Below are 15,144 nucleotides of genomic sequence, written 5' to 3' on the forward strand. Positions count from 1 at the left end.
GAAAATACTGTCATTCGATTTTGGAATCTATCAAAGTGAGTTGATACATCAAGTGGGATTATGTAGTGCAATTTGATGACTAAAAACGAAAAAAAGAAGAAAATCTGGTTTGACAGTTAGATCCATAACAAACTGGATGCTTTGATGATTTTTCTTTGTACTCACTCCAAAGTCTATCCAAAACATTCACAATTTTACTGGATATTTGAGATCAATCAGTGGTCTGTGTAAACTCCAACGGAATCCACCAGCACTGAAGCAAGTGAGATTTGAATAATGGTCGTTGGTGTTGATACCCACGTATCTGACCACACGACCATTCATATAGATTTTTGCTCAGAAAGTTAGAAGGCTACATAGGTCATGATAAGATGAAACTTGTCGAAACACATTGCAAGAAAAGGATTGCAATATAATGATGAGTTGTAATAACGCCATCTATTGATCAAACCAATGAAGCTGTGGAGCTTTCATTTTTTTCTATGGATATTCAATTTTCCAGTCGTTTAAGCTTAATCTGTGGCGCTATATAGCCTTCTAATTTTCTGAGCAAAAATCTATGTGAATGGTCGTGTGGTCAGATACGTGGGTATCAACACCAACGACCATTACTCAAATCTCATTCGCCTCAGAGCTGGTGGTTTCCGTTGGAGTTTAGTATTTAAACAATCGTATCGCCGTTCTAGTTCTAGCAATGCATAACTTCAATGCGAAACCATACAACAGTACAGAAGAAATGAGAAAGTTCTCCTCCAAGCGATGAAGCTCTCAACTGGTTGGGGTATCCCACTATCAGATAGCGCCACCAGCTTTTTTGCTATTTTTAGAATGCATGAGTCGTTTGCCGCCTGCTAAACGAAGTCATTCTATATTCCGTTTAGTTAGAGAGCTTGAGTCGTTCAGAAGCCGTTTAGTGGTCTTTTAGTGGATTTGTGGCACTTGGGGTTTATCTACTGAAAAAGGCGAATTAGAGCAGCGATCTTTAGCGGGCCAAAATGAGCTGCTTAAGCAATTCTGGCTATTTGGGTTACGGCATTAAAAGAAAGAACGCATTGCTTACATATGAAACTGTAGGGATTGAGATAGGACAGCGAAATAATAATAAAAAAAATAAAAAAAGGAAGCAGGCGATAAACTAATATATCAGTTGAATGAGAAAGATTAATACTGATAGGAACGGTTAATAATAATATTCAAAACAAAAATTGAATTACCCTTGCAAGAAAATATTTAATCAAGCAATTTGCTTGCAAGGGCGAAAGAGCGTCAAGCGCAAGACAGGCCGGGCGAAACTGGAAAGTAAAGGAAGTTGGGGAAGACGGACGACAGTCTTGTGGTTGATCAATTGAAGTAAGGTTGTGGGGAGGTTGAAAGCGAGGAAATAAAGAAAAAAGTTTGATAAAAGTGAAAAAAATAGATAAAAGTGAAGAAAAATGTCCATCGATCACGACAGAAACCAAGATGTTTTAATATGACAAGGTGAAGTTGTTCAGAGTAAAATGACATTTCTCGTCATGACATCCCAACTGACATTTTCGAGCACGAATAATCGGGAATTCGAGCAAATTCCCTTAAACTGGAGCCTTAAACTTCCTTTAAATTGCACCAGTTTAAGGGAATATAGAAAAAGGCCTTTAAAATCAACTGTGATGCGGCTTTTTCGTTGTTTTCTTTTAGATTCGCTCGAAAATGATGTTTCCTATCGTTATAGTTGGTCATGGAGCCATTTTAAACATATATAATATCGATTTTTTATAAAATAACATCACACAAAATTTGCTTTTGTTTTTCATAAAACATCAAAGCTACGAATGTAAAATGGGCTCGACGGCATCGTGCATCGATAGAAGAAAGTCAAATTTACGAACTCACCAAATCTTAGCGCTTTCAATACACGTGATCACACACAAATTTACAATTTCAGGCGTATCGAGTACTAATCGAGCAGATATGGAAAAACACTTTCGAGCAAATGTCACTTGGGATAACTGTTCCGTAAGCTCCGGTATAGAAATCGGGGAGGGCTGGTGTTGGGTAATGAAATTTGTATGCAGTGATTGACAGATGTCTCCCACAATGTCACCCAGCAAAAGCGATAAAAATCAACCTTCTAAATATATACACCTTGTATGAAACCAGTTATTTTTGTGTCAAAACGTGTGGAATACTCGGGTATGCCGGTTTGCCAACTTACGTTTGTAAATTTGGTTGCCAACTCTACGGATAAAGCAGATCTGAATATGTAAAACACCTAACATGTTTTATCCACCTTGTCTCCACCACCTGATCTCTTTAATCTACCTTGGTTCAACTCGACCATATGAACCACTGTGACGTCACAACGCCGCACAGTATATTGCAAACCATTGACTGAGGTGAGACCGAAAAACCGTTGCCGACAGCTGTTTGATTCGTTTGCCTCCATTTTCTTCCCTGTTTAAAAAAGGAAGCGCTTTCTCGTCAAGCACTTCGACGTAGTTCTAGTTTTGTTCGTGTCCTATGTCCCGTATTAGTGATTGAGTGTTTGTTTCGATATGATGTTAAAATTACATTATATTTGAGGGAAATTTGTTTCATAGTTGTATGAAATTACCCCATCTCTAAAAATAATGCGCTAAGAAGCATTCTCAAGCCAAGCGCTAAGTTCGGCACGCACGCACTAATCTGCTTACAGCGTTATTTGCTTGAATGTCTCAGCATTTATAGGTTTTGTCCTCTATATATATATACATATATTGCAAGATAGACGCAATTGAATAAACTGGTGACAATCTGCAGTAATATCTAAACTAATAACAACCTGAAGCATTCAAGTGCGTATATAGTTGGCGAAGCCCACACACACATACATACAACGAAGCTTCCTTCGTCTTACGCGAAGCAACCTTAGACTCGCAAAACTAATCAACTATTTTCCTGCTTAGAAAAGTAAAGAAGCAACGAATAGTAAGTTGGTTAACTGTGCGAAAGGTATTCAGAATAGTGTTAAAAATGGCGGCGTTCCGAATTCATGAAGATTTGGAAAAGGAGAACCGCGTGCTGGCGCCTGTGGGAGGAAAGAAAAACGCAATCCTGGCATCTAACAATGGCGCTGGGGGGCTACCAGCTGGAAAAAATGTTATTTTACATTCCATTGGCATTCAGCACCAGCAACAACGGACTATGTTCAGCGTTCTCAGCAATGTCCAAAGCAATGTGGCGAATATGGAAAAGACTGTAAGTTCAAACTCAAATTAGCTGCCTTTGCAAGACATGTGTAGGTAAAGAAACAAAACAAATTATTTAACCATTAATGACAGGTAAAGGAGGGCAAAGTAAAAAATCTACGTCCAGGCGGTGCTGTTCTGTTGCCTAAGTCTGGAAAAGTGAGTGACGAGAATGCTGTGGAAGCTAAGCAGAATATACAGGTTAAGGCTGTTAAGAAATCATCCGTTCCAAATGAACCATTCAAAGGGTTCGAGATATACGACGAGTCGAAAGAAAATGTAAAGGAAATGTGTGTCCCTAAGAAAGATGACGCGATCCTAGAGAAGCGGTAAGTAGTTGGATGAAAGTTACGAGGCAAGATAGAAAAGCAAAGAAGTTGGTAATAATGGTAATTATACATTCTTGGTATCCGTAGCGCTCCTTTGCAAGAGCTAAAACATGCAGAACTGCTCGAAACTCCCATGTCAGTGGGAGAAAACTTTTCTCCAATGTCAATAGACAAGTCGACTAGCATAATTGTCGAAGAAGGACCCATCCCTAGGAACGATCGCGAGCGTTTCTTCGAGGTAGAGGAGTACCAGGAAGACATACTACTTTATCTTAAAGAAGCCGAAAAGCGCAATCGTCCGAAGCCGGGATATATGCTTAAACAGACTGACATAACCCATTCTATGCGCACAATTCTGGTCGATTGGTTGGTGGAGGTTTCCGAAGAATACAAACTGCAGGGAGAAACACTTGCCCTTGCCGTATCTTACATCGATCGATTCCTTAGCTTCATGTCGGTAGTTCGTGCCAAGCTTCAGTTGGTAGGCACAGCCGCCATGTTTATCGCAGCGTAAGCATAGCATAGCATAAGTATTAAACGCATTATTTTATAAAAATCTCACTTCCATCACCAATCGCAGCAAGTACGAAGAAATCTATCCACCGGACGTGAGCGAGTTTGTTTACATAACAGATGATACGTACACCAAGACCCAAGTGTTGCGAATGGAGCAGCTCATACTGAAGGTTCTTTCATTTGATTTGACGGTACCAACTTCGTTGGTATTTACTAATACCTACTGTGTGATGAACGACGTACCCGATAAAGTTAAATATTTAACAATGGTAATATTTAAGCTTCCTTATGTATTTCACTTGTTTTCGAGACCATTGTGAATTCATTTCGATTTTCATTTTGCAGTATCTTTGCGAGTTGTCATTGCTGGAAGCAGATCCATTCCTAACGTATATGCCATCCAAAATTGCAGCCGGTGCTTTGGCATTAGCAAGACGCACTCTCGATTTACCGATGTGGTCGAAGATGTTAGAGAATAATACTGGTTACAAATTGGTCGACATGAGAGACATAATTTTAGATCTAAACAAAACTCATGTTGATGCAGTAACAATGCAACAACAAGCAATACAGGAAAAATACAAATCCAAAACGTAAGCCATTTAGTCTAGGTTTAATAAAAAAAGATGAGCTTCAATGGACAACATTAAAATGTAATTTAAATGTTTTTTTTTTCATTTTTAGATACCATGAAGTCGCATCCTTACCTGCTACTGAGATAACAAAAGAATCTTTTGATAAGATATGCGCTACATTATGCAATTCTTCTGCTGCAACACTGCTACTTTCTAACACCGACAGTGAGTTGTTGAAGGAAATGGGGCGAGAAAATCCATCAAACTTACTTTTCGTTTAGACGCCGTTAAATTATGAGGCTCTTTTGTCCCGTTAGAGATTATGTTTGCTTTTTGCTTATTTATACTTGATCTTCATGTTTAGACAAATATTCTTGATGTATTTGTGTCATGCATTCTTTCCTTACTTATGTATCGTTTACTTTTTGTATAATACTGCAAAAACCTGTATTATTTTGTATGATTTTATAACGTTGCCGGAACTATGGACGAGTTTATTTATAAACTTTTGCTTATTTAATGGCTTTGTCTTTCTTGAAACGTTTCCCACAAAAACTGTCTTTTCCTGTCATTTTCTGTCAAAACTACATGTTCGTCTAATGCAGACTATTGTATGCCAGTGTTTTTGGCCATGTCCAGTTCAGAATAACAGCACATACAACTAAAAATGACCATTAATGCGACTTTTGAACATAAACCATGAATATGGAACGTTTGTCGATCTCTCAGTAACACCTTTGAAATCGACGCATCAGTATAAGAACGGTGGGTAATAAATAGGAAATAATGACAAATTACGACGATGGCGATTCATACTGAAATTATATTAAATAAAAAAGAATGCTTAGAAACTAAAAAGCGATACATAGTTGTAACGAAATCTTATGGATTAAGACATTACAATTTTTTGTTAAACATTTTACAGCGAAATAAAAGATAATAGACACAAGTAAGAACAATTGCATTTTCTTCTTAATTAAAAATATAAACTACATTTGAACAGCTTCTAATTATTGTCTATCGTAGGGAATTATATGCAAAATTACTTTTCATCCATTTTAGGTTGGTGCATTCGTTCTTATCTTTCATGTTTTTCGGGAACTTAATGAGACGTATCGCTGTCTCTTGTTAGCCTGCTCACCTGCTGGAGCACGCCATCATAACATAGCCCGGTGGCTGATTGCAACCTACCATCAATGTTGGACACCCAATCTCCGACAGGTATTGCTTCACTCGGGGGGGGGGGGGGGGGGTGTTATGGCAATCAACTGTTGGGAGATTTTACAGGCTACTTAAATTGCTGACAGGGGGGGGAGGGGGGGGGGGTGCAAATGATTCGCCAGTCTCGGGGTCCCACGTTCATTATCGCGGAGGCCTTAGGAACTAGTACTCTGTCCACTTGTATACATACTGCATACTATAGACTACCGATCTACGGGACCCCTGAATCGGCAGGGCCGATATCGGCAGATCGGCAGGTAGGCGACCGCCTAGTTCGTCTACCGTTACATCCGCCGCTGTGTGTAGGATGAGGTTTTTACCAACCGCAATAATTCTTAGAACACCGCTCTTATACTTGCCCACTGCTGCTATTCATGCGAGTGGAGTACAGTTGTTCGCAATGTTTTTTGTTTCCTTAGCCAAAGACCAATGGCGGGCCCCAGGGCCACAGGCATACGGGAAAGTTCAATGACAGGCTCTGGGGTCTGCCACCGGGCTGAACGTGTTAAGCTGTTTGTTGACGCTGGTAACTTGCCCAGAGACGGCGGGAAACCTCGTCGTCTGTAACATTGCTCTCGCTGGTGTTACTGCTATTGTGGTTGCTTTTACTACAATGATGCTCAATGATGCGTGTAAAGGTGCTGAACCAGATTCTGCTCTGTATAACACCACCGCTTGCTACAAATCGCCAGTGATCGATCAACTACCCTTGAGGAGATGCTACAATAATGTCGCGATTGAACCACCACCCTGTCCTGCTGAGCTCTTCGGTGAGCATTCTGACGGCAGATGCGGAATGGATGCGACAGCTGGAACAAATCGTAAAGGGGTGGCGGATGATTCATTGATGCCTCTGTGCGAGATGGATTGTGCAATTTTCTCACAATTGGACTACCAGCATTATTCATAATAATTAATTGGATTAGGCCACATCTTCATATTAATTTCGGTAAATTATTTCGATAACGAATGACTGTACATGCTACTCCAGCGTCCGGTATACAAACAAAACACAATTCATATAAATGTCAAATGAATTCACCGGAAACATCTAATGACGCGAACCACTTGTTGCCATCTTGCTCAGCATAAACAATAATAGAGCGATATAATCACCTTTAGCAACTGAAATGCTCCTGCAGTGTTGATCAATGGCAAGGAAATAGCCTTCCTCGAACAGAAAAAAGGAATTTTCCTTTAAATTACCAAAGTGTTTGTTTGAGCATAACTTGCCAAGAAGTCCCGTTATACCGGTTTGGAGCTTCTTTTTGTGATTTGTTGTTTTTATCATTGCCTGCCTCTTCGATTCAGTGAAAGGCGTCGCTGGTTAAATTTTCTACAGATTGAAAGCCATCTGGTCTCCGAGCGAAGAATGAACCGTGTTGAGTTCTTATTTGCTATGCTTTCTGCACCGTGTAGCATTATTACCTCGTTCTGAAAGCAAGTGAATTGTTTGTCCAAGTGTGTGGCTGCATTGGGGCACAATTGCCAGCTCATCATATTGAAAAGGTTAGTCACGATAGCGATATCGGCACACGAGTGGTATTTATGAGTAGTATTATCCATTTTTAGCCATAATATTTGATTGTTGGTGGTATTCTCTTTGCAGGGGTGCAGCTCGGAGATGAGGAGAAACGTACGTACGCTGATAAAGTACTTGTTTGTATCAGGAGGAGCGTTGTTGTTTATTACATTGCTAATCCGTTCATTTAGCGACAATGCTAAAAATACTCTGGATGGGGTGTTTGGGCCGGAAGCACAAATGCAGAAGGAATCACACGCAAGAGAAGGATCCTTCTTCAACAATCCATCTAAGAATGTGCATCAGAAGCGGATCGATTGGCATAACTATGATCTCATCCATGAAGAAGCCAAGCGGAGCGGTATCGGGGAACATGGAAAAGCAGGCCAGCTTGATAAAAGCGAACATGAGATGAAGGATAAACTATTCAAAAAGAATGGATTCAATGCAGTATTAAGCGATAAAATTTCTCTTAATAGATCGCTTCCCGATATACGGCATCGGGGATGCCGAAAAAAACAGTACTTGAGTGAACTTCCCACTGTAAGTGTCGTCGTTCCATTCTACAACGAACATTGGAGTACTCTGTTACGGACTGCTTCCAGTGTCTTGCTGCGGTCGCCTCCGGAGCTCATCGCTGAAATTATCCTCGTTGATGACTGTAGCACAAAGGAGTTCCTGAAGCAACAGCTGGATGAATACGTCACCGAAAATATGCCAAAAGTGAAAGTAGTAAGATTGCCAGAACGCTCAGGGTTAATTACTGCTCGACTGGCTGGTGCTAAAATTGCTACAGCTGATGTGCTTATTTTCCTGGATTCCCACACGGAAGCCAACGTGAATTGGTTGCCTCCATTGCTGGAACCTATTGCCGAAGACTATCGCACATGTGTCTGTCCTTTCATCGATGTAATCGATTGGGATACGTTCGAGTACCGAGCGCAGGACGAAGGAGCCAGAGGTGCGTTCGATTGGAAATTTTTCTACAAGCGTCTACCACTTTTGCCGAGAGATTTGCAAAATCCCACTGAACCATTCGAAAGTCCAGTAATGGCCGGCGGACTGTTTGCAATAAGTGCAAAATTTTTCTGGGAAATCGGAGGCTACGATGAGGGCCTGGACATCTGGGGTGGAGAACAGTATGAGCTGAGTTTTAAAATATGGCAATGTGGTGGCAAGATGTACGATGCTCCATGCTCGCGCGTCGGTCACATATATCGCGGATACGCTCCGTTCGGCAATCCGCGCAAGAAAGATTTCCTCACGCGAAACTACAAACGTGTGGCCGAAGTCTGGATGGACGAATACAAGGAATATCTGTACATGCGCGATCGCAAGAAATATGAAAATACGGACGTAGGAGATATTTCACGACAGCTGGCGATACGCGAGAAACTGCAGTGCAAACCATTCAAATGGTTTATGACCCAAGTGGCCTTCGATCTGATTGAGAAGTATCCCCCAATAGAGCCACCAGACTTTGCGAACGGCGCCATACAGAGCGTCGCCAATGCAGCCCTCTGCGTGGATACGTTAAATCATGGCGAAAAACAAACAATTGGGTTGTACTCTTGCGCTGAGGACAAAAAACAACCACAGCCGAATCAGTTTTTCCAACTATCCTGGCATCGCGATCTACGTATCAAGTTCGGTGAGCTTTGCTGGGACGTATCGGAGAGTGTGCCAAATGCCAAAATTCTACTGTACCATTGTCACGGCGGGCAAGGCAATCAGTTGTGGCGGTATGAACCTGAGACGCAGATGTTAAAACAGGGCAAAAATAATCGATGCCTCGATATGAACCCGAATAACCGAGAAGTGTTCGTGAATCCGTGCGAACCTACTAACCCACGACAAAAATGGCGTTGGGGTTTCATAAATGCGACTTCTCTTGCTCAATGGAATTCGTACGGCGCTAAAATAATCGAGTAGATAAAACGTATTATATTTTAAAACAGAACTGCTGTACATTTGTTGCTCAGTTCTAGTTGCGAAGTAATTAGAAAGTTTTGCATTGGTCGGAAACTAGAAACATTTGCTCAAAGCTGATGCAATTTTAAATAAATACTTTATTTCTATTCTGCCATAAAAAAGTGCTGTAAGATAATAACTGTTCTAGACATTGTACAGTTAGGACAAATATGAAAAACAAAATGATAGCGGTACTTTGTCGCTGGCCGGATGAAAGCTCCTATAGATTTCAGCTGGCAAAGTATTACTCTGCGCTTACCTAGTTGCTGATAGGCCTAAGAGAAAATACTGTTCTTGTATTAAATCTAAACAGCTTCCATCTTTAAACAAATATTTGACCATAGGCAACGTAACAATAGAAGGAATAGTGAAAGATTTCAATATAGCGTGCGGGTAAAATAAAACAATAAATAGGGAAAAAATAATCAGTAGAATTATTTCCATGTATGTGTGTTAAGCTGTCGATTGTTGCCGATTTCACTGTTCATATCATTCCTGCTTTATCGATTTCATTTTTTGTGTTATCTCAGAAATGAAATCATCGTTATGTTTGATGTAGCAGAGAAACACATTGTACAGCATGGTAATGGCATTAATATAAAGGACACGATATTTTGGGCTAAGTAAGTAGAAGTTTATAAACTGTGTCGGAGGCCAAACAAGCCAATCCGCTGTATAGATAGTCCAGTACTTGTAGCGCAGTTCGGCGTTACAGTCCCTTACAGAAGCACCTTCTAGAAGACCAGCGCTGTATAAATATGTAACGATGAAGATGGGTGATATAACAAGCTGATCGATAGCAATCTTTTTGAGCACTGTTCGTACGGTAGCGCCGGGAAGATAAGCGTCCATCCATTTGTAAAGATAATGATGCAGCGGGCCTTGGGAAAGTCCTACCAATGTCATATTTACTGTGCCATGAAACATAAAAAATAAACTATAATAAAAAAATTGCTAATAGCCCTGAAAAGGGGAACAGTAATGCTTACAGGCTCGCTGCCTTTCGAGGCCTTCTGAAGCCGATGTAGTTTTCTCCTGTCGTCGTTCAATTTCTTGAGCTGCAACATCTCCCGCCAGCATCAGTACACCGGAACTAATAGTATTAGTAACTAGAAGATATCGCCCAAACAGCAGTTTCCAAACTCCTCTCATCACAGAATGATTGTTATATGCAATTGAATATCGCAATTATTTCCTCAAACTTTTTCCACACTATTTGGCCCCCACGATAGTTATTTTTGAAATGCAGACGCACTCAACAAATCGGAAAGATAAGCATTACATGAATGGAACGAGCAAAGTTTGTTTACGTTTGTCTACAAAAAAAAAACTTGCGTAATCACCAGCTGATCAGCAGTCAACCGCATTCATTACGCGATAAGCCAAAATGATGTCGAATTTTTGTATCGCATAACCGAACCTATGCAATGAATTAAAGTGTATAAGTACAATCATTTTTGTATTCCATCATACAGCTATATTTGTATTTGTATTTATATTTCAACAGCTAAAATGTGCATGAAGAATTACAAGTCATGTAAAGCATACGAAAGAATTTTTCAAAAATATCAGACTAATTGTTCTGGCAACACTGTTGCACAACATGACAGAAAACGTCTAAATTTGAATGACATTATGATGTTTACAATTGAAATGTTAATAACATTGGGTGATGAAAATAACTAGCCAGCATTGCCGCATATTATTGATCGTATGCAAAGCTCGCTTACTACGGGAGCCGCTCTAGTGTTTAGCAAAGCAAATCATCACATTTCTCTATAATCGCTAGCAAGTTACTGCATTAAACGAAGGTATATAATGTACATGGTTATGATTAGTAAAGCTAAGATTAGTAACGCTAATTGAACATTTTCGTGCAGATATGGCTGGAAGAGGTCGTGGTAAAACAAATGGGACCTTGACGCAAGAGCAACTGCAATCTTTGGGAGTCACAAGCAAAGAAATGCAGACCGTAACATCGGCAGCTCCACCTCCGTTGTATCCAGCATTGCTAGCGAAACCTGTACCTTTGGAGGTAAGATTGGTAGCGCAGGATCGTCGCGAGACAAAATTCCTACTACATATTCCACATTCGCCTTAGTCTAGCGCCGATCGGACTTACAAAATACTCTGGAAAGAAGATTTTATCTCGTATCTACGTGAATCGACCTACTACACTACAAAGAAAAGTTCTAAACTTCATGTACAGCGATACAGCGATAAAGTAATTGTAAGTACCACTCCGTGCCACATCAACGTACAATGTGCCTGATTTCGCTCATCTTTATGCTGTGGATTCATTTCAGAATGTTATAGAGAACGATCCGAAAACTAAGCGAGAGGGAGATTTTCTTTGGAAACTAATGCCTGCGGAACTAAAACCGAGCTACAAACGAGTGAAAAATTCATTGGGACCAACAAATGCAAAGCGACAGCGAAGTGCCGCTGATATTGATGCGAAGCTAAAAGCACTAGAACAGAAAGAATCATCTGGCGACCGTTCGGATATTGTTAAAAAAGAGAAAAGTGACTCGGAAGATGAAAAAGATGGCGATGATGCTGATGAAGAATTGGTTGATGAAGAGATGGATGACGACAATGATTATGGTAATAACTATTTCGATAACGGCGAAGCATATAATGACGAAGACGATAATTTAGACGATGGGCCAGTTTATTAAAACCGAAGCACTCTTCGACTTGTATGGATGGGCTGTTTAATAAACGTTTTAATTATGTCCTGGAGCTCTTCTTCGGCCTAATGTGACTGTGCTATCTCAGAGAAAAAATCCAACAGGTCGTTGATGGTAAACTCTAGAGTTATCATTGAACCGGCATAACAACGTTGGATCCATTGCTCTAATGAGTTGTATTGGTTTATAAATTCCTGCTGCATAGCTCGCCACACTACTTGTAGCAAGTTTTCTTCCTCACAAAGATGTTTTTCTACCTTTTTGTACAGTTGCTCAAGTCCCTTCTTTACTTCACGGGCTGGATAAAGACTTATTACTTTACGTAATTCTTGCTTAGAGTACGCCATTTGGTAGCTAATTTCGGTATCTTTCACACCTTGCTGCACACGCACTTGTATTCCTTCGAAAAATTGCTGTAATTATAGAACCATTGATTAAATATATGTCTGCATATAAATTATGACAGCTTTTCTTCACACAATAATCCTTACGTTTAGTCGTTCTAGCGGCCGGCCAAAGTATTTAGTAACGTATGCTTTCTGTGCATCATTATATCGTGTTTTTGCTTCCTTTCGCAATGATTCCAAAACTGGAATCTTTAGTTGAGATAACGTGGAGTGCATTCGATGATAGTTTTCCATTTTTACTACTTGGTGCGGCGTTTTTGAATGTTCGGCGGCGTGCACAGGAATGCGTTCGAAAATTGCTTCCACCAGTTTAAGGTACCATTTATCAAGATCATTTCGGCGCTCCGTTTTCTTAAAAATGTTTTCAGCGGTTACGGCGAATTCTTCAAAGTTTTCCACGTAAGGTAGAAGGCCACATTTAGAGCGCTTCGGAAGCTTAGATTCATCAATTGACTGCAACTGTGATTGCATAAATTTATCAAAGCTTCGTTTCACGTGTATAAGAGCTGAAGCAAACGTCATGCTTAGAAAGGACTGTGCGTCTTGGGCCGACATTACATGTTGTGTAAGACGCACTAGCACGTACAATGAGTAGCTAAAAGAAATAGTTAAACAATTTAAATTATGTTGTATATATTTTTCGAAGGAAAATTACTTCCATAGTCATCTTTCCAGTGTACTTACTAGTTATCTAGTTTTTCAAAACTCAAGATAAAATTGTTTATTTCCGTTTCAAGGTTAGCAAATAATTCCCCCATCATACGGCGGACATCTTCGTTAATTTGACGATCAAGCCTTCGCTGTGGAATGTGTGGAGCTGTATCTCGTTCATCCTTTTGGTTCACTGTCTCGTTACTAGCAGCATCCAGTGTTGTTTGCGTATTTTTAGCCGTAGGACTAATTACGTCCAATTGAAAAAACGCAATGCAAAAATGCTGTTCGCTTAATGCCACTGGTTCTAGTTCCGCAAGCACCTTTTCCAAAATTGAATCAAATCGTTGCCGCTCAATTGCTTCTGCGCCTGGAGACCACATCTCTTTGCTGGTACCTAAAATGCCGTACGGCTGTGCTGGTTGTTTGTTTGATTGTGGACCAAGTTTTAATTTGTTGCTTATTGAACTATTGTTAATATCCTCTCTAGAGCTGAATTGCTTTAGTGTCAGTGCTTGTTTAGCGTTTTCGAAAAATATCTGAATGTCCCGGTCGTAAACTTTGCTTAATGAAGCAGTGTAAACTTTAATAAGGGCATCGTATGCCTTTCTATCCATAGTTTTCATCCAGTGCATAAGCTCCATGAACGTACATAGCTCTTTATGCACGTTCTGGTGCTTTGGAAGCGACAATTCATTTGTGAAAGGTGTTTGCGAATCTCCAAGATTGCCAAGATGGATGAATAGATTATTCAAATGACGGCTTATTGTTTGCGAAAATTTTGCCTTCCATTTTTCGAATCTTTTGCGCTGATCTTGAACAGCTGTAAGGCGCAAAAGTGCTGGGTCGATGTCACTGTTCATTGCCATCTGCAGTGCTTTCCCTGCTGCTATAGCTGCTGGCAAACCCTTTGGAGTTAGATCAGTATCTGTCAGCGCAAGCTGGTGAACATGCGGCAAATCGAGCTGCGTAACTACTTTTTCCAGTTCTAGCAACAGTCGAACATTGTTGGTATTAGCAATCTCAATCATTTGATTCTTTTCTCCCATCTTTTCCATCGTATCTCTTACGTGACAAAGTATTTCGTCGTAGTCGTCTAGCCGTTTCTCTACCTTTTCAGCTTCTTTAATCGCTTCTTCGATCCTTTCCATTAGCATTTGGACTTGTTTTTCTGACTCTAGAACGCTTTGTATATTTGCACCATCCAGCTGCAAAAGGTTATGACTCAAATCATCCATAAACAATTCAGCATTGCTGATCGCGTAATCGCATTCTGCAACAAGTTTACTAAGGTGCGCTTCTTCCTTATCGGTCAGGGCGTGGAAATCCTCATTCTCAAACCCTTCAATTTCATCTTCATCGTCCGCAGAAACTGCGCCCCCGTGATTGGGGTATTTTTCATCAATTTGTTTTTCCGGCGATTTTTCCGAAAGCCACTGTTTGGGGATGTTTTTGAACACGGCCTTCTCTCCAACGGTGCAATGCTTATGAATTTGTTTCCATAAAACCGTAATGAAATTTTGTCGTTCATGTAGATTGGCTGCAAACCATCGATACGGTTTATCCAGCAACATATCGAAGTCGTGCGTATCCGTAGCTTCGTTGCGACCATCGACGCACTTTATCTCCTCCAATGACCAGGAACGCTTTTTCTTATATACGGCTTTGTCGTACTGTTTTATCTGGCAAACACTAACTATAACACTGGGTTTGATCGTAGAAACGATACACAAGTAAGACGTTTTTTTCCTTTTATGCAATTTGCTAACATTGCACACGGATAAAATGCGTTCATCAAGTGCATCGAACAGTTCCTTCTGGAAGATGTATTTTATTCCAGCTGCCATTTCACAGAATATAAACCAGCACTTGTCCCACCAGTTAAATGACAAATGGCAATTTTTCCTTATGTAGCGCTTATTCCAGATTTGAATAAATGATAGAATCCTAGTGTTTTTGCTCCGTATTAAGCACAGACGTCCCGTTTGTGTAGATAAAATTTTATGATGTGGATCGGTGGTCTGTCATAGTACAAATGTGACGCATTAGCAGC

At 40.3% G+C, this 15,144-nt stretch overlaps 5 protein-coding genes and 1 long non-coding RNA gene across 8 annotated transcripts; 3 read left to right on the forward strand and 3 right to left on the reverse strand.

The window, feature by feature from the left end:
- The first annotated feature begins 1,332 nt into the window (after nt 1-1,332).
- Nucleotides 1,333-5,579, forward strand: LOC1280302 (G2/mitotic-specific cyclin-A). Of its 3 annotated transcripts, none has more exons than XM_061654766.1 (7): nt 1,333-1,479; nt 2,925-3,216; nt 3,300-3,535; nt 3,623-4,045; nt 4,116-4,320; nt 4,397-4,644; nt 4,736-5,579. In XM_061654766.1, exons 1-7 carry the CDS (start codon nt 1,472-1,474, stop codon nt 4,905-4,907), a joined length of 1,584 nt encoding a protein of 527 aa, XP_061510750.1. In that variant the 5' UTR covers nt 1,333-1,471; the 3' UTR covers nt 4,908-5,579. The 3 variants fall into 3 exon arrangements, with proteins under 3 accessions (XP_061510750.1, XP_061510749.1, XP_320142.4); XM_061654765.1 differs by lacking the exon at nt 1,333-1,479 and adding an exon at nt 2,352-2,813; XM_320142.4 differs by lacking the exon at nt 1,333-1,479 and adding an exon at nt 2,352-2,375.
- On the reverse strand, nt 5,430-6,858 carry LOC133392837 (uncharacterized). Its single transcript, XR_009765831.1, has 2 exons — nt 6,732-6,858; nt 5,430-6,656 (listed from the first exon to the last, which is right to left on the reverse strand). It is a non-coding gene; the product is annotated as an uncharacterized LOC133392837 (long non-coding RNA).
- A 186-nt stretch (nt 6,859-7,044) lies between these two features.
- On the forward strand, nt 7,045-9,774 carry LOC1280301 (N-acetylgalactosaminyltransferase 6). Its single transcript, XM_320141.5, has 2 exons — nt 7,045-7,356; nt 7,457-9,774. The coding sequence occupies exon 2, from the start codon at nt 7,472-7,474 to the stop codon at nt 9,299-9,301; it is 1,830 nt and encodes a 609-aa protein (XP_320141.5). The 5' UTR covers nt 7,045-7,356; nt 7,457-7,471; the 3' UTR covers nt 9,302-9,774.
- Nucleotides 9,419-10,690, reverse strand: LOC4577714 (mpv17-like protein 2). The gene is made up of 2 exons (XM_001238255.2): nt 10,330-10,690; nt 9,419-10,251 (listed from the first exon to the last, which is right to left on the reverse strand). The coding sequence occupies exons 1-2, from the start codon at nt 10,490-10,492 to the stop codon at nt 9,830-9,832; spliced, it is 585 nt and encodes a 194-aa protein (XP_001238256.1). The 5' UTR covers nt 10,493-10,690; the 3' UTR covers nt 9,419-9,829.
- A 160-nt stretch (nt 10,691-10,850) lies between these two features.
- LOC1280299 (DNA-directed RNA polymerase III subunit RPC7) lies at nt 10,851-12,085 on the forward strand. Its single transcript, XM_061654767.1, has 4 exons — nt 10,851-11,151; nt 11,221-11,375; nt 11,442-11,570; nt 11,647-12,085. The coding sequence occupies exons 2-4, from the start codon at nt 11,223-11,225 to the stop codon at nt 12,019-12,021; spliced, it is 657 nt and encodes a 218-aa protein (XP_061510751.1). The 5' UTR covers nt 10,851-11,151; nt 11,221-11,222; the 3' UTR covers nt 12,022-12,085.
- Nucleotides 11,997-15,144, reverse strand: LOC1280298 (exocyst complex component 1). The gene is made up of 3 exons (XM_551765.4): nt 13,125-15,144; nt 12,525-13,035; nt 11,997-12,446 (listed from the first exon to the last, which is right to left on the reverse strand). The coding sequence occupies exons 1-3, from the start codon at nt 14,936-14,938 to the stop codon at nt 12,099-12,101; spliced, it is 2,673 nt and encodes an 890-aa protein (XP_551765.4). The 5' UTR covers nt 14,939-15,144; the 3' UTR covers nt 11,997-12,098.

The sequence above is a fragment of the Anopheles gambiae genome, chromosome 3 (genome assembly GCF_943734735.2).
Source record: "Anopheles gambiae chromosome 3, idAnoGambNW_F1_1, whole genome shotgun sequence".
In the NCBI taxonomy this organism is placed as follows: Eukaryota; Metazoa; Arthropoda; class Insecta; order Diptera; family Culicidae; genus Anopheles; species Anopheles gambiae.

Bases quoted from the DNA above. Each gene is read 5' to 3' on its own strand.
- LOC1280302 (XM_061654766.1), top strand. The intron at 3,536-3,622 runs GTAAGTAGTTGG...TGGTATCCGTAG, and splicing joins GACGCGATCCTAGAGAAGCG to CGCTCCTTTGCAAGAGCTAA. The intron at 4,321-4,396 runs GTAATATTTAAG...TTCATTTTGCAG, and splicing joins AAGTTAAATATTTAACAATG to TATCTTTGCGAGTTGTCATT.
- LOC1280301 (XM_320141.5), top strand. From the start codon at position 7,472: ATGAGGAGAAACGTACGTACGCTGATAAAGTACTTGTTTGTATCAGGA.
- LOC4577714 (XM_001238255.2), bottom strand. From the start codon at position 10,492: ATGAGAGGAGTTTGGAAACTGCTGTTTGGGCGATATCTTCTAGTTACT. The intron at 10,252-10,329 runs GTAAGCATTACT...TTCATGGCACAG, and splicing joins CCTCGAAAGGCAGCGAGCCT to TAAATATGACATTGGTAGGA.
- LOC1280299 (XM_061654767.1), top strand. From the start codon at position 11,223: ATGGCTGGAAGAGGTCGTGGTAAAACAAATGGGACCTTGACGCAAGAG. The intron at 11,376-11,441 runs GTAAGATTGGTA...CATTCGCCTTAG, and splicing joins CGAAACCTGTACCTTTGGAG to TCTAGCGCCGATCGGACTTA. The intron at 11,571-11,646 runs GTAAGTACCACT...GATTCATTTCAG, and splicing joins GATACAGCGATAAAGTAATT to AATGTTATAGAGAACGATCC.
- LOC1280298 (XM_551765.4), bottom strand. From the start codon at position 14,938: ATGGCAGCTGGAATAAAATACATCTTCCAGAAGGAACTGTTCGATGCA. The intron at 13,036-13,124 runs GTAAGTACACTG...TATTTCTTTTAG, and splicing joins TTTGAAAAACTAGATAACTA to CTACTCATTGTACGTGCTAG. The intron at 12,447-12,524 runs GTAAGGATTATT...CTATAATTACAG, and splicing joins GGCCGCTAGAACGACTAAAC to CAATTTTTCGAAGGAATACA.